Source organism: Labeo rohita, unplaced genomic scaffold, assembly GCF_022985175.1.
Source record: "Labeo rohita strain BAU-BD-2019 unplaced genomic scaffold, IGBB_LRoh.1.0 scaffold_266, whole genome shotgun sequence".
Taxonomy (NCBI): Eukaryota; Metazoa; Chordata; class Actinopteri; order Cypriniformes; family Cyprinidae; genus Labeo; species Labeo rohita.
In genome coordinates this window covers 2327-17538 of record NW_026128946.1, presented here as the reverse complement: position 1 = coordinate 17538, position 15212 = coordinate 2327, and the positions used below count along the sequence as shown (strand labels likewise).

General features: G+C 37.0%; 1 protein-coding gene across 1 annotated transcript; it reads right to left on the bottom strand.

Moving 5' to 3' along the window:
• Positions 1-10186: 10186 nt before the first annotated feature.
• Positions 10187-14824, bottom strand: LOC127159936 (E3 ubiquitin-protein ligase TRIM21-like; the record flags this gene model as incomplete). The annotated part of the gene is made up of 4 exons (XM_051102628.1): positions 10187-11083; positions 11492-11518; positions 11761-11796; positions 14771-14824. Coding segments are annotated over 4 exons (647 nt in total), but the record flags the coding sequence as incomplete, so codon positions are not given.
• Between the last annotated feature and the right edge of the window lie 388 nt (positions 14825-15212).

Genomic DNA, 15212 nt, shown 5'->3' with positions numbered 1-15212 from the left:
GTTATTTTAGTTCTATGTATCCTGTACACTGACACTGCCAAACAGACAATATTATGAAACAACAAGCTGAAGCTCGCTCTGTGCTAAAGCATTTATTTGTAAACTTTCATCTACTCTGTGAGAACATGAAAGCCTCAAAACCTAAGCTAAAGACAAGGCAGTTTGAGCGTGTGAGTGTGTGAGAGGTTTATCACAGAGAGAGTTATCATAAAAGCATATTGCATGCGGTCCAAGGTAGGATGAAATAAATATAATACTCACAATAGTTTGTGTGAGATAGCGTGAGTATACATGAATCTATACATGCACAGGTCCAAGGCCTTTATGTTTGCAAGCACAAAACGCTCCTGAACACTAGTTGTTTCTTTTACTTTCATTCTTCCCCATTCACTTTCAATGGCCAGCCATTTTGTAACTTTGTGCAGTTTTGTACAGTTTTGCCTACTTTCAGATAAATGAGGCCTACGATTAATCAGATGCAAAGAGAAACTCAAAACCAAGTTGACAAAAAGATTGAATCCAATATTTGGTGATAATATAGCATATTTACAGATTTATAAGCAATTGTTTGGAGTCCGGTCATTTTTGACCGGGAACACCACAAGTGTGACAGGAATCCGAACACAACCAGAGGGTTAAGAACAGGGATACCATGGTCCTTAAACCAGGTACTGGTAGCTTTGGCACTGTGTGCAGGTGCCAAGTCCTGTTGGAAAATGAAATCTGCATCTCCATAAAGTTGGTCAGCAGCAGGAAGCATGAAGTGCTCTAAAACGTCCTGGTATACAGCTGTGTTGACCTTGGACCTCAGAAAACACAGTGGACCAACACCAGCAGATGACATGGCACCCCAAACCATCACTGACTGTGGAAACTTTACACTGGACCTCAAGCAACGTGGATTCTGTGCCTCTCCTCTCTTCCTCCAGAGTGGATCGCGCCGGAGCTTTCAAATTGACTCTACGAGTTCAGTTCCATCCTTTTGGTCTTCGAACCCTCGTCCTCGCAGGAAACATACTCGTACTGTGGATCCCAGTTTGTTAGCAAAGCTAACTAAGGCGACTACTATAAACACCGGTAAGAACGATCTTTTATTCGGATTGTGGAATATTCGATCACTGTCCAACAAAGGGCCTTTTTGTGTATGACCTGCTGACTGATCGTAAGTTCGATTTCTTTTGCTTAACGGAGACTTGGCAACAAAGTAATGACTTTTTTCATTTAAACCATTCTATTCTTCCTGGATATGTTTTTACTAGCAAACCACGACATGTTGGACGCGGCGGGGGGCTTGCAATATTGCATAAGGAGAAATGGAAAGTTATAACTGTTCCTGAAATAGAATGCACATCATTTGAATCAGTTGCTTTGCAAATTAAAGGAGTTGTTCCAACTATTCTTGCTGTTGTGTACAGGCCTCCAAAGGCCAATCCTGTATTTTTAAAGGAATTTTCTATATTTTTAACTTCTCTTTGCTCCTTGTCCCCTAATGTAGTTTTGGTTGGTGACTTTAATATCCATGTGGACGATGCAGAAAGTTTATGTTTAAAGGAGTTTTTATCATGTTTGGATAGTTTTGGATTGCAGCAATTTATTAAGGTGCCTACTCATTCAGAAGGTCATACTTTGGATTTGGTCTGCTGTTCAGGTGTGATCCCAGATAATGTTATTACTTCCGATTTATCATTGTCTGATCACATGTTGGTGTCTTTTAATGTTGTTTTATCTATATCTAAGTCTAATCTGAGCCGTACCATTACTTTTCGCAATATTAAGAACATTGATGTCTAAGTGCTCACAGAATGTTTTTCCACACTTCCATGTATCAACTACCCTTGGACTCTTGATGATTTAGTCCAGCATTACAATGACCATCTGTAAATGATCCTTGATGTTTGTGCTCCATTGAAAACCAGGAATGTTTCGTTTGTCAACTCTGCACCCTGGTTTACATCCGAACTTTGTGATCTATAAGTCAAGGGTCGTCGATTGGAGCGATTATGTGCTAAGACTGGACTAGTGGTTCATAAAGATTTGTATGCTGACCATATGAAAGTTTATAAGTCTGCACTTTCCACTGCAAAAATGAATTATTATGCTGGTCTAATAGGATTTGATGCGGGAAACACAAAATCACTTTTCTCTTTGATTAACACTATTTTAAAGCCAACTGAGTTTTCAAATTCTCATACTTATTCTACTGAATTGTGTGAAGAATTTATGCTCTTTTTTTAATAAGAAAATTGAATTAATTCATCAGCAAATGGTTCCACCTAACTCTGATTGTAACACTTCCTCTGGTCAAGTATTATCTTTATCTTGTGTTTCTACCTTTTCTACCTTTAAATTACCTACTGTAGAAGAAGTATGTTGTATTGTACAAAAATCTAAATCTGTCACGTGTCAACTGGACCCATTACCGACTCACTTGGTTAAAGTTGGCTTACCTTTTCTTTCTTCTGTAATTACAGACATCATGCATGCTTCACTTCTTTCTGGTATTGTTCCTACTGATTTTAAAACTGCAGTAATAACCCCTATTCTTAAGAAACCAGGGCTTGATTCAAGTAATTTTGACAATTATCGTCCAATTTCCAATTTGCCATTTTTGTCTAAAATTCTTGAAAAGATTGTTGCTTCCCAGCTTCGTGGTCATCTTTCCGGTAATGGTTTATTTGAACGGTTCCAGTCTGGGTTTCGTTCTCTGCATAGTGTTGAGACCGCACTTATAAAAATATCAAAAGATTTACTATTAGCTGCCGATTCTGGACTTTTATCAATTCTTATACTTCTGGATCTTAGCGCAGCATTTGATACCGTCTCACACACTATATTATTAAACAGATTGGAATCTATTGGAATTACTGGTATAGTCCTTTCTTGGTTTCGTTCTTATCTTATAGACCGGACACAATTTGTACAACTTAAACAGTTTCAATCAACCACTACTCTAGTTGTCACTGGTGTTCCACAGGGCTCTGTTTTGGGACCTCTTTTGTTTCTTATTTACATTTACATTTACATTTATTCATTTAGCAGACGCTTTTATCCAAAGCGACTTACAGGTGGGGAATACATCAAGCGGTTTGTCCTAAAGAGGCAAAACGACATACGAAGTGCTCAAAATACCATATAACAGGCATTGTTCAAATAAGTACAAGCTAGAAAGGGAAAAGAGTAGAAAAGGAATTTTTTTTTTTTTTTTTTTTTAAGTCAAGTAGAGTCAAAATAGATGGGTTTTCAGCAGTCGCTTGAAAGTTGTTAGGGAGTTGGCATTCCGGATAGCGGTGGGAAGATCATTCCACCAGCCAGGAACGGTGTAAGAGAATGTTCTGGAAAGTGATTTTGTGCCTCTTTGTGATGGTACAATGAGGCGTCGCTCACTGGCGGATCTCAGAGTTCTGGAGGGAGTGTAGATTGGTAGCAGTGAGTGGAGGTAGGCGGGCGCCGAGCCTGTGGCTGTTCTATATGCAAGCATCAGTGTCTTGAATTTGATGCGAGCTGCAATTGGGAGCCAGTGCAGGGTGATAAAGAGGGGTGTGACATGGACCCTTTTGGGCTCGTTGAAGACCAGTCGTGCTGCTGCATTCTGAATCATTTGTAAAGGTTTGATTGTGCATGAGGGAAGACCGGCTAGAAGAGCATTGCAGTAGTCCAGCCTGGAGATGACCAGGGCCTGGACAAGAAGTTGTGTGGCCTGCTCTGTTAGAAAGGGCCTGATCTTTCTAATGTTGTGTAGGGCAAACCTGCAAGATCGAGCAGTTTTAGCAATGTGGTCTTTGAAAGTCAGCTGGTCATCAAAGATAACACCAAGATTTCTGGCAGAACTTGATGGGGTAATTGTTAAAGTACCTAAGTTGATGGTAAAATCATGCTGTAGAGTCGGAGTGGCAGGGAAAATAAGGAGCTCAGTCTTTGCCAAGTTGAGCTGTAGATGATGTTCTTTCATCCACTCCGAGATGTCCGCCAAGCAGCCTGAGATCCGTGCAGCTACTGTTGGATCATCTGGTTGAAATGAAAGATAGAGCTGCTTGTCATCAGCATAGCAGTGGTAAGAGAAGCCATGTGCCTGTATGATGGGCCCCAGTGATGTAGTGTATATGGAGAAGAGGAGGGGTCCAAGAACTGATCCCTGAGGAACCCCAGTGACCAGATGATGTGCTTTGGAAACCTCCCCTCCCCAGGCCACCCTGAAAGACCTACCTGTGAGATAGGATTCAAACCAGCGAAGTGGAATCCCTGTGATACCCAGTGATGAGAGGGTGGACAGGAGGATCTGATGATTGACTGTGTCAAAAGCAGCAGAAAGATCCAGCAAAATGAGTACCGATGATCTGGAATCAGCTTTTGCAATCCGCAAGGCTTCAGTGACTGACAGTAGTGCAGTTTCAGTTGAGTGGCCGCTCCTGAACCCTGACTGGTTAGCATCCAGTGAACTGTTCTGCGCTAGAAACAGCGATACCTGGTTAAAAACGACTCGTTCAAGTGTTTTTGCTATGAATGGAAGGAGAGAGATCGGTCTATAGTTATCTATAAGTGAAGTGTTTAATGTAGGTTTTTTGAGCAGTGGGGTTACCTGAGCCTGCTTGAATGCAGTGGGGAAAGTGCCTGTGAGGAGAGATGTGTTGATGATGTGTGTAAGTGCTGGTAAGAGCGTAGGAGAGATTGCTTGGAGAAGGTGAGAGGGGATAGGATCTAGTGGGCATGTTGTAGGATGGCTGGAGAGGAGAAGTTTGGACACTTCTGCCTCAGAGAGGGGACAGAAGGAGAAGAGTGGGGTGTTAGCTGTGGATGTTGTCGGTATTAGTTCCTGTATGTGTGGAGCCAAGAACTGGCTGCTGATAGTTGTAGTTTTGTTAGTAAAGAATGTGGCGAATTCGTCGGCTGTTATAGAAGTGGTGGGAGGTGGTGGGGGAGGGCAGAGGAGCGAATTGAATGTTTTGAAGAGGTTACGTGTGTCTGGAGCATTGTTAATCTTGATGTGGAAGTATGAGGATTTAGCAGCATGGACTTGAGCAGAGAAGGATGAAAGCAAAGACTGATACATACTCAAGTCAGAAGGATCTTTAGATTTGCGCCATTTTCTCTCTGCTGCCCTAAGTTTGGAGCGATGTTCGCGGAGAACATCGGATAGCCAGGGGTTAGGAGGGGTGGCCCGTGCTGCCTGGAAGAGAGAGGACATATAGCGTCTAGGCAAGAAGTTAAAGTAGAGCATAAGGTGTCAGTGGCTGCATTAACTTCTAGAGATGAGAAAAGGGTTGTAGAGGGAAGAGAGGAGGACGCTACAGAGGAAAGATGGGAGGGTGAAAGGGAGTGTAGGTTTCGTCTGAAAGTAACAAGTAGAGGGGTTGGAGGTGTACTGGCAGTAATATGTAAGTTACAAGTAATGAAGAAATGGTCAGAGATGTGTAGGGGTTTAACCAAAGAGTTGTCTGCGATGCAATTGCGTGTGTAAATTAGGTCTAGGTGGTTGCCCGATTTGTGAGTGCTTGTAGTAACAAGGCGTTTGAAATCAAATGAAGCTAGGAGTGAGTGAAAGTCAGCAGCATAAGGCTTGTCCACATGAATGTTAAAATCACCAAAGAGTAGAAGTGGATTGCCATCCTCTTGGAATGAGGATAGCAGCCCATCTAGCTCATCTAGGAATGTGCCCAGTTGACCAGGAGGGCAGTAAATGACCACAACGTGGAATTTAATTGGAGCTGTTACTGTGATCGCATGAGATTCGAAAGAGTTAAAGTTGCCTAGCATAGAGTGGTTAAAGAATTTCCATTTATTAGAAATAAGTATTCCAGTACCTCCACCCCTCCCAGTGTGACGAGGGGTGTGAGAGAATGAGAAGTTATTGGACAGAGCAGCGGGGGTTGCTGAGTCTTCTGGACGAATCCAGGTCTCAGTCAAGCCTAGGATACTAAGTGTCGAATGTGTGGAAAAAGCGGAAATGAAATCTGCTTTGTTAACAGCTGACTGGCGATTCCAGAGGCCGACAGTAAATGAGTCTTCACACGAGGAGGCTGAACACGGCGGCTGAACGCTTCCGCGTCAGCTCGCAGATAATGATTATATACACAAGCGAAAGGAATTGGAGTGATAACAGCTGGGCCCGCCTCCTGACTTAAGCCCAAAGTCTATATCTATGCAAATGCCTCGAATCGAAACTAAGAGCGAGATGCTTCGCACTTAAGTGCCCGCAGGATTTCAGCAATACTAATTTCAATAAGTGCAATCGAAAGTGCTAATTAAAACGAAACAACAACACTACAAATAGGCAGATAACGAAAAAAGACTTTCTAGCACTACTTTAATAATTAAAACAATACCTATGGCAATAGCAATAGTTATTTATCTTCTTCCGATAGGCACCATCTTTAGGAAATATGGTATTCAATTTCATTGCTACGCAGATGACACCCAACTTTATCTCTCCTCTAAACCTTCTTCAACGTTTCTCCCTTCTGCTCTTGTTGAGTGCCTCGGAGAATTAAAAGTTTGGTTTTCACGTAATTTTCTCAAACTGAATAATAGTAAAACAGAAATTCTTCTTGTTGGTACAAAAACTATATTAGGTAAGTCAAACATTTCTTCTGTTTTAATTGATAATTTTAATGTTCCATTGTCCAATCAGGTTAAAAGTTTGGGAGTCATTTTTGATCAAACATTGTCTTTTGAAGCTCATATTAATAGTGTTACCCGTTCTGCATTCTTTCATATTAGGAATATCAATCGTTTACGTCCCGTTCTTTCAACGAAGAGCACGGCTACTCTTGTGCATGCTTTTGTAACTTAAAGAATTGATTATTGCAATGCTTTATTTTACGGGCTTCCTTCAAAAGCACTCCAGAAATTACAGTTGGTACAAAATGCCGCTGCTCGGGTTATATCCAAAACTTCCATTTCCCAACATATCACTCCTGTCTTACAAAATTTGCATTGGCTTCCAGTTAAATTCCGTGTAAATTTTAAAATGTTACTTTTAACTTATAAAGCACTCAACAACTTGGCACCTCCATATCTTTTGGATCTTCTCCATGTACAAATTCCATCACGTAACTTAAGGTCTTCTTCGGCAGTTACTCTTGTACTTCCACGTACACGGACAGCTTCTATGGGGTCGCGAGCTTTTGGTTATGCGGCACCTTTTTTTATGGAACGCACTTCCCGCTGAGGTTCGCAACAGTTCAAGTCTTCCAGTTTTTAAATCTCGTCTAAAAACATGTTTGTTTAGGCAGGCATTTATGTGATTTTATCTTGTCTGTTGCATTGTTTTTGTTTGTTTTTAAATTAATGTAATTGTTTTATTTCTGATTGTAAGGTGTCCTTGAGTGCCATGAAAGGCGCCTTTAAATAAAATGTATTATTATTATTATTTATAAGAAGTATATTATTAATGCAATGCTAATCAACATAGCCTTCATCACTGAAAAAAATAATATAAAAAAAGGACGTTGTGTGCTTTATTCTGTGTAAGAAGCCACATCATCTCACAGAAGGATTTATTTCAAACACTCAACTGAAGTTATGAAGAGTTTGCAGTAAAAAAAAAAATGTTATTAAATGTGGTATTTTGTTGGCCAAGAGGTTCATAAATGCTTCTCATGTTTGGAAAGATGGTTGATGCATGTTGCTTTTTCAAATGCACATTATCTTTTTTTTTTTTTTTTTTTTTTTTTGATGATGATGATTTTAAAGTTGGAGGAGAAAAGAAGATGGGAGTTTTTTGACATACCCAAACTGTCTTGAACCAGAGTGCACAGAGTACTCATGTGCATCGCAGAGCTAGACAAGATGAACATTTGTGGTTAAAATTTTATACATTTTCGATTTTAGAATTTTAGAAAATAACTGGTCGCTAGATGAGACCGTTCTTCCTCGGCTGAGGAAGAGCCCTTTGAAGCTGCACTTAAACAGCATTTTTCGAAGTTCAAACATGTGGGCACCATAGAAGTCCACTATATGGAAAACATTTCTGAAATGTTTTCCTCAAAAAATATAATTTCTTTATGACTGAAGAAAGAAAGACATGAACATCTTGGATATGAGTAAATTATCTGTCAATTTTTGTTCTGGAAGTGGACTAATCCTTTACTAAGCCTGTAGAACTCTTTTTTCTGATATCTATTTTTCCACATGATCCGTACAGCACATTTCACACACCAGTTCACTTTTCCCAGCAACGTAACATCCAATGCAAATGTCTTTCTTGTGCAGAAGATATAATTAGCTTTTCAGAGCATTTACAAACTGTGTCAGCTGCTTTGGAATATTGTAAGAAGATGAGACAAGACACAAGATCGGTCCTGCTCACATCCTACAGCCTCCTCACTGTGCAGAGCGGGATTATGTTTGTGGGGAATTAAACTTGACTTGACTAAAATGAATAAACTTGACTTGATTAAAATAAACATAAACAAACATTTCCATGTAAAACAGGTTTTAAGGTTTGCACTTTACTATTATTGCACAGCTCTCTGACAAAAAACACTGATTGGTCTCTTGATGAATTCATCAATTGTAAATATCTAATATCTCTTTATTCAAGACAACATCATATAACAGACCTCTCATCCTGTTAAACTGGTAGAAATGCACAACATAAACCATTACACATGCATAAACAGACAGAGATATGTATACATGTAAATTCAGGCAATCAGATGCTAGAATTTACTGACATGTTTTACCAAAACACAAAAATCCTGTTGCACAATTGTCTTCAGTGTCTGAATAAATTCTGCTGATATGCAAATTCATAAGAAGCTTGTAAAGTTATGTAAGTTTTTTTTTTTTTTTTTGTATCACTGAACATTTTTTATTATTTTTTTGCTCAAATTGTTGATAACTCAAAATGTTACTTTTTCACTTTTGGAGCTTATTACATGATAATTGCAATAGTAATGTTTTTAAAGTGTCTTTAGGGAAAAATTCCATTTATAAACGTCCTGGTTATTGCAGTTCTGCATTTGTTTTATGGTAAATCCATAGGTTCACATACATTTCCTGCAGCTGTATTGTTTGAACATACATCAGTGTGGTTTTATTGTATTTATGTGTTTTCTCAAGCTGTAACACAAATATGATGATACTGATTTAGTTTACAAGAGAAAATAAAAAAAAAAAATAATAATAATAATGATAATGATTCTAATTCAAGAAGGTTCTGAAGTTGTTTAGTTTGAAACCAAAATATTAAAAAAAACGTAACCGTTACATTTTATAAACACAATCAATTTTATACATTATTTTTACACCTAAAGTCTGACAAAACAGACTTCTGTTGTTATGATGCAGCTCATTATTTATTATTCAAGCAATCACACTGAGCACAACAGCAACTGAAATCAGGACGACTGATGTCCTTCAAGAATTAAACATTTTACCTACAAAAAGTAGAGACATATTGAGCACATATAAAAATATTATGTAAAGGTGCTGAATGAAAGATGTTACAGTACTGCACTTACAGCAGGAGTAAACTTTTAGAGATTTGTAAACTCTATGATTATCACTGAATAACTTCAGAAGATTTAGACTACACAACTTGCATTTATTTGCTTTATTTAATTATTTATTAATATGACACTTATTTAGTCCTTCCCATGAAAATGGGAAAAATTAAAATGGAAAAACACAAGAATTCAATGAAATACAAACTCAATGAGAAATCAAATTAATAATAAAATACCGCAAACACTACTGAAGAAGGAGCAGTAAAGCATTGATCTTGTAAAGAAATTCATTTAGACATTATTTACATTCATTTCAGTCATTTAAGCAGAAGTCTTTAAATCAAAAATGTTTTAAGATCACAGTAAATAAAATTACCCTTGTGGTCCAGATCTTCTGACTAACTGCTTGACTTTAGTTAAGTTGTTATGCAGTTGCATTAACTATGGGGGGGCTAGACAAATTACTATTGGAGTATTAGCATGGTTCGGGCATATTTCATAGTACTACCTCTGGTTATTGTCTGAGCTTCATTCAAGTTGTTATATAGTTAGACTAACTATAGGGGGCTAGATAAAACACGACTGAAGTATTAGCATACTTCATAGTGCTAGCCATAACCTCTGATTTTGTTTGAGCTTTAACTAAGTTGTTACATAGGTGACTGTAGGGGGCTAAACAGAACCACTATTTAAAACATGACAGGCATGAGGCGGTCTATTAAATAGTAATGATGAGTCTGGAGTAATAATGATCAGACTGGAGGGTTTGTGATCGTGGGGCCCATGTAAATCGGCCGACATGAGGCACCCTGAGCGTCATAGATTCCTAATGAAAGAGTAAATATAAAGTAAAGAGTGAAATAGAATAAGCAAATGTTAAAATAATAACAATTACAAATAGAGAAACAACCAATTCGTATGACAACCTAAATTCGAGGTCATAATAAAATGGAGTCAGATTCGAACTTAATCTAAATTTAACATCTTTGCACGCTGAAAAGACCGAACACGCAAGAAACCTTCATCCACCTTTGGATACCTCCATTGGGCCAATCGCGTGGACCTTACACTTTTATTTCAGTTGATCATGTAAATTCACTGATCTCATTAGTAATCATCACAGATGATCAGTGGTGTGGAGTTTTTATTACTATAATCCCCCAAACAAACAAATGGGTAGAGTTTCTCATTAAAACACTGATCAGTGTAAGAGTGAATATGACACATGGACTCCACTTCATAAAAGCAGACGAGACCCTTCTCATAATCCACAAACACACCGACCCTCTGAGGATCCACACGCGGAGGAAAAAATGAAGAATCACAAGCCCAGAACACCTTATCTCTCCGTCCCACAATCCAGTATCCTTTGCCAGCAGTCAGACTGAAATAGCCCTTCCTGTTAGCAGATTCTCTGGCCACTCCTAAATACCACTTAGTTTGTCCCTTCATCTGCACCTCAAAGTAAAAACACCCTGAGGAGAATCCATCCTTCCCAAGAACAGCAAGATAATCAGTAAATCTGTCTTTGTTTCCATCCAATCCTTTCGTTTGTGTGTTTCCAGATCTCACTTGTTTCCCATCATCAGACACGATGAGTTGTGGATGAGCCGTATCAGCATCCAGAATCACATTCACTGCAAAAATAATTGAAAATTCTGCTTTACAGATAAGTTTATAATAAATACATTGACAATTATTTATTTTTATAGGAATAATGAGAACTTCACAAGACAAATAGAAACAAAGATAAACAATTAATTGTAAATAAATGTCATACAATTTTGATGTTTACATTTTGTTGTTCATATTTGGATCCCCTTGTGTTAAATTTAATCTTTTTTTTTTTTTTTTTTTTTTTTTTTGGTCTTGCTTGTATTTAGTTATGTATGTAAAATAAATAATTATAATACATATTTGTATAATTATGCCATGAAATAAGCCTTTAATTATTTATAATACATATTTGTATAATTATGCCATGAAATAAGCCTTTAATTAAAATAAAAAATAAATTAACATTAAAATGATGCCTTTTTACTCACCCTTGTGTGATCTTAAATATGTGAGACCTGAAAACAGAAAGTATGAAGTTATAAAGGCTTCATAACAGAATTCATCTTTAGATCAATAGTGAGATCAATAATTTCAATCAGCACTTGAAGACAAACAAAAGAAGACTTTACAGAGTTTATATCTCATAATAAAATACAATGAATAGCAAACATATATGAATGCACAGTGTATTCATTCATTGTTAAATAATTTAAAAATAATGAATTTATATTTTAATAAGATCATATAAAACATTCACCTTTAGGTAGATTTATCTTCAAAAGTAGATCACGTTCTAAAGAAAATTCAGAAAAAGATGAGAAAAGAACATTCTATAATTTTTATTACTTTGACTAACAAGTTCTGATCATTCAGTTGTGTTAACGTCACACAAGTGTACATCAGGGGCCGTGAACCCGACCATGAGGCTGGTTTAGCTGACTAGACAGGTAAGTTTTAGTTTAGTTTGTGCTCCAACTCTGGGTTTTAGGGACCATGAAAGAGGTTTGGCCTTTAGCAGTGTTCATCACCATAGTAACTTACGCTCCACAGATGACCTCCTCCAGGACAGATTATGTTCTGGTTTAGAGATCACAAACTGAAATTTGACCAATCAGCTTCAAGCAAAAAAGCCACTCCCTCAGTTTCTCTTGGTCTAAATTAAAGGGCACTACATAGTAAAAGACTTTAAAAATAAAACCATCTGTATTTTAGTAATTTAGATTATTTATTGTAATTATTTTATATGATTTACATAATTATTATACCCTTAATCCATTATCATTTTAACCATTTTAGTTTAATAGTTAAAGCTACAGTCTGAAACTTTTTTTGTGTTCAAAATTTACAAAATATATATAATAAGTGGATACATCATGAATCCATTTTCCAAACATGTTTTTGGCTTATCCTGAATCACTATGGTACATTTATTATAAGGTTTTATATTCAGACTATTTCAGGCTGGTTCTGAAGCGCTGTGGAGTAAACCAGTACCTGTGTGACTCATCATAAACAGAGAGAAATAGCTCTGGCTACGATGTTTCTCCACAAGACACTGCAGTTCTGTTTATTAACCACTAGAGCACCAAAGTTATGGACTGCACCTTTAAGATTTTTATTTTAAATGAATAAAAAATATATACAGATCATCTGAAATATACATAAGCTTTTGTCTCAATAGTTTTAAACATGACTACATATGAGCTTAGATTTTTGAGTCTCTGTATACCTAGTGTTGCTTTCGTCAAAGAAAATTATGACTAAATATCGTCGTCAACGAACCTTTATCACGTGACGAAAACGAGACGAGACGCAACGTAAATGCTGGTCGTGTGACGATGACTATAATTAAATGTATAATGCATTATTGTTGACGAATAAAAACGAGACTAAATGTGGTTTCCAAAATAAAAACTATGCTAAAATGTCTATTCATTTTCGTTGACCAAAACGAGACGAAACGAAATGTTTTAACGTTATTTCGTTTTGTTTAGTCGCGTTACTATCACTATTTTGCAGTATTTCTGAAGTGGGCTGCATCAGGTCGCACTGCAGACGCAGGCGACGTCACTTTCTCAAGCCACACTCGCGGACCGGGGTGATTGTAGGCCTGAAATTACAATTATTAAGACTATTACACAGTTATATACCGTTATCAGCACGTTGAAGTAGATTCTGAGAGAATATGCGCTGCATTGCAACGTTAGAAAACTCTGAAAGTTATTTTTTTACTTTCACTTTCTATATAGTGAATTGTAAAGTTAAAACTGAAGTTAAGACGTTTACCGGCATAACTATTGCGTAAAGTTTGATATCCATTGGCTCGCCTTCATGGTTTAAAACAGAAATACTTACAATATTGCGACGTAACCGCAAACCCCCATGCGTATGCATCTTAAACGCAGGAAGAGGTGAAAGGGGAATCAACTCGCTCTGTGTGTATGCGAGAACAGCGCGCAAGTAACGAATCGAGTTCTGTTTCGTTTCTTCTTGTGGTTTTAAATAGCTTGAACGTGTAAATTGGCAAATTAACCTGCGAAATCACATGCCGAACGGTAGGGTTTTGACCAGGTCCGTACGTATTACGGATCGACTGCGATCCGTTTAAGCCCTAATTGGCTATACGACAGATCAGAGCTAATGCTTCAAGGAAATTGCTTTGCCGGTCCAATGGCAGACTCCAGGGAAAGTTTTGTGTTCACCCTTTCACACACACCAGTCACGTGCGCATATTTGTATCTTGACTATAAGACTAGGTACTTGTACTATACTGACTGGGTTAAATAGAATTGCATTACTAAAAAGAGACCAAAATACAATTTTCATTGACTAAAACTAGACTAAAATGTCGTCAGTTTTCCTCGGCTAAAACTAGACGAAAATAGTCATGGATAATTATGACTAAAATAAGACTAAAATGATCAGACTTTTAGTTGACTAAAACTTGACTAGACTAAAAGGAGTATGAACGTGACTAAAACTAATAAAAACTAAAATGACAGCTTCATACAAAGACTAGACTAAAACTAAAATTAAAACAGGCTGCCAAAAACAACACTATGTATACCTACATGTGCATGTTTCCTTAGTTCTAGTTTTCCTGCCTGTGTTAATTAGTGTTTGTTGTCTTGGCTACTGATTTAGTTACAGCTGTCCTATGTTTAAGTAGTTATGACTATGTGTATTTATATCCTTGGTTTTGGTTTGTTATTGGTGTTATCTTGTAATTTTTAAGTTGGTTGTTCAGTTTGCTGTTTATTGCCAATGTGCTCTTTCTTTTCTTTTTTCATTAAACAATACTGATGGCACTTAAATCCAGCTCTCTGTAGTCTTGTTCGCAACCAGTTATGACAGAAAAAATATACATTACACACTCCTAAAAATAAAGGTGCTTCATGATGCCATAGAAGAACCTTTTTTGTCTAAATGGTTCCATAAAGAACCTTTAACATCTGAAGAACTTTTCTGTTTCACAAAAGGTTCTTTGTGGTGAAAGAAGGTTCTTCAGATTATGAAAAGGTAAGAAAGAAATGGTTCTTTAAAGAATCTTTGACTGAATGGTTCTTTGTGAAACCAAAAATGGTTCTTCTATGGCATCGCTGTGAAAAACCTTTTAAATCACCTTTATTTTTAAACAACTGGTGACCATTTACCAGACTCAAGATGTAAACAAGATAAATGAATGTACACAGTTAAAACAGAATTTTTCTGCTGAAAAAAGACTTTAAATTAATAATGAATTAATAACGTAATAAAGACAGATTCACCATGTTGTACTATCCTCTTCTCATCCTGTAGTCTATTGTGTACTTGACTGAGTTCTAAAGAAGATTCACAATAAAGACAAGAGAAAACACAATTCAGACAACAAATACAAATATAATTTGTGATTGAGAAACAATAATAAATTACAGGACCATATTCACAATAATATATGAATGCACAATATCTGTTAATTAAGCATTAATTAATTTGTGGATGAAAACAGACTTGCTGTTAATACTGAATTAAATTATTGGTCACACTTTAGTTTGGGGACCAATTCTCACTGTTAACTAATTATTACTACAATTTTTGCCCCAGTAAATTTCTGCTTTTAAACTAATAGTTATTAATAAGGTAGTTGTTAATAGTCTAATTTCTATAATACTAATTTATAGAATTTATTGCTAATAAACAGCCAATATGCTTGTAATATGCATGCTATAA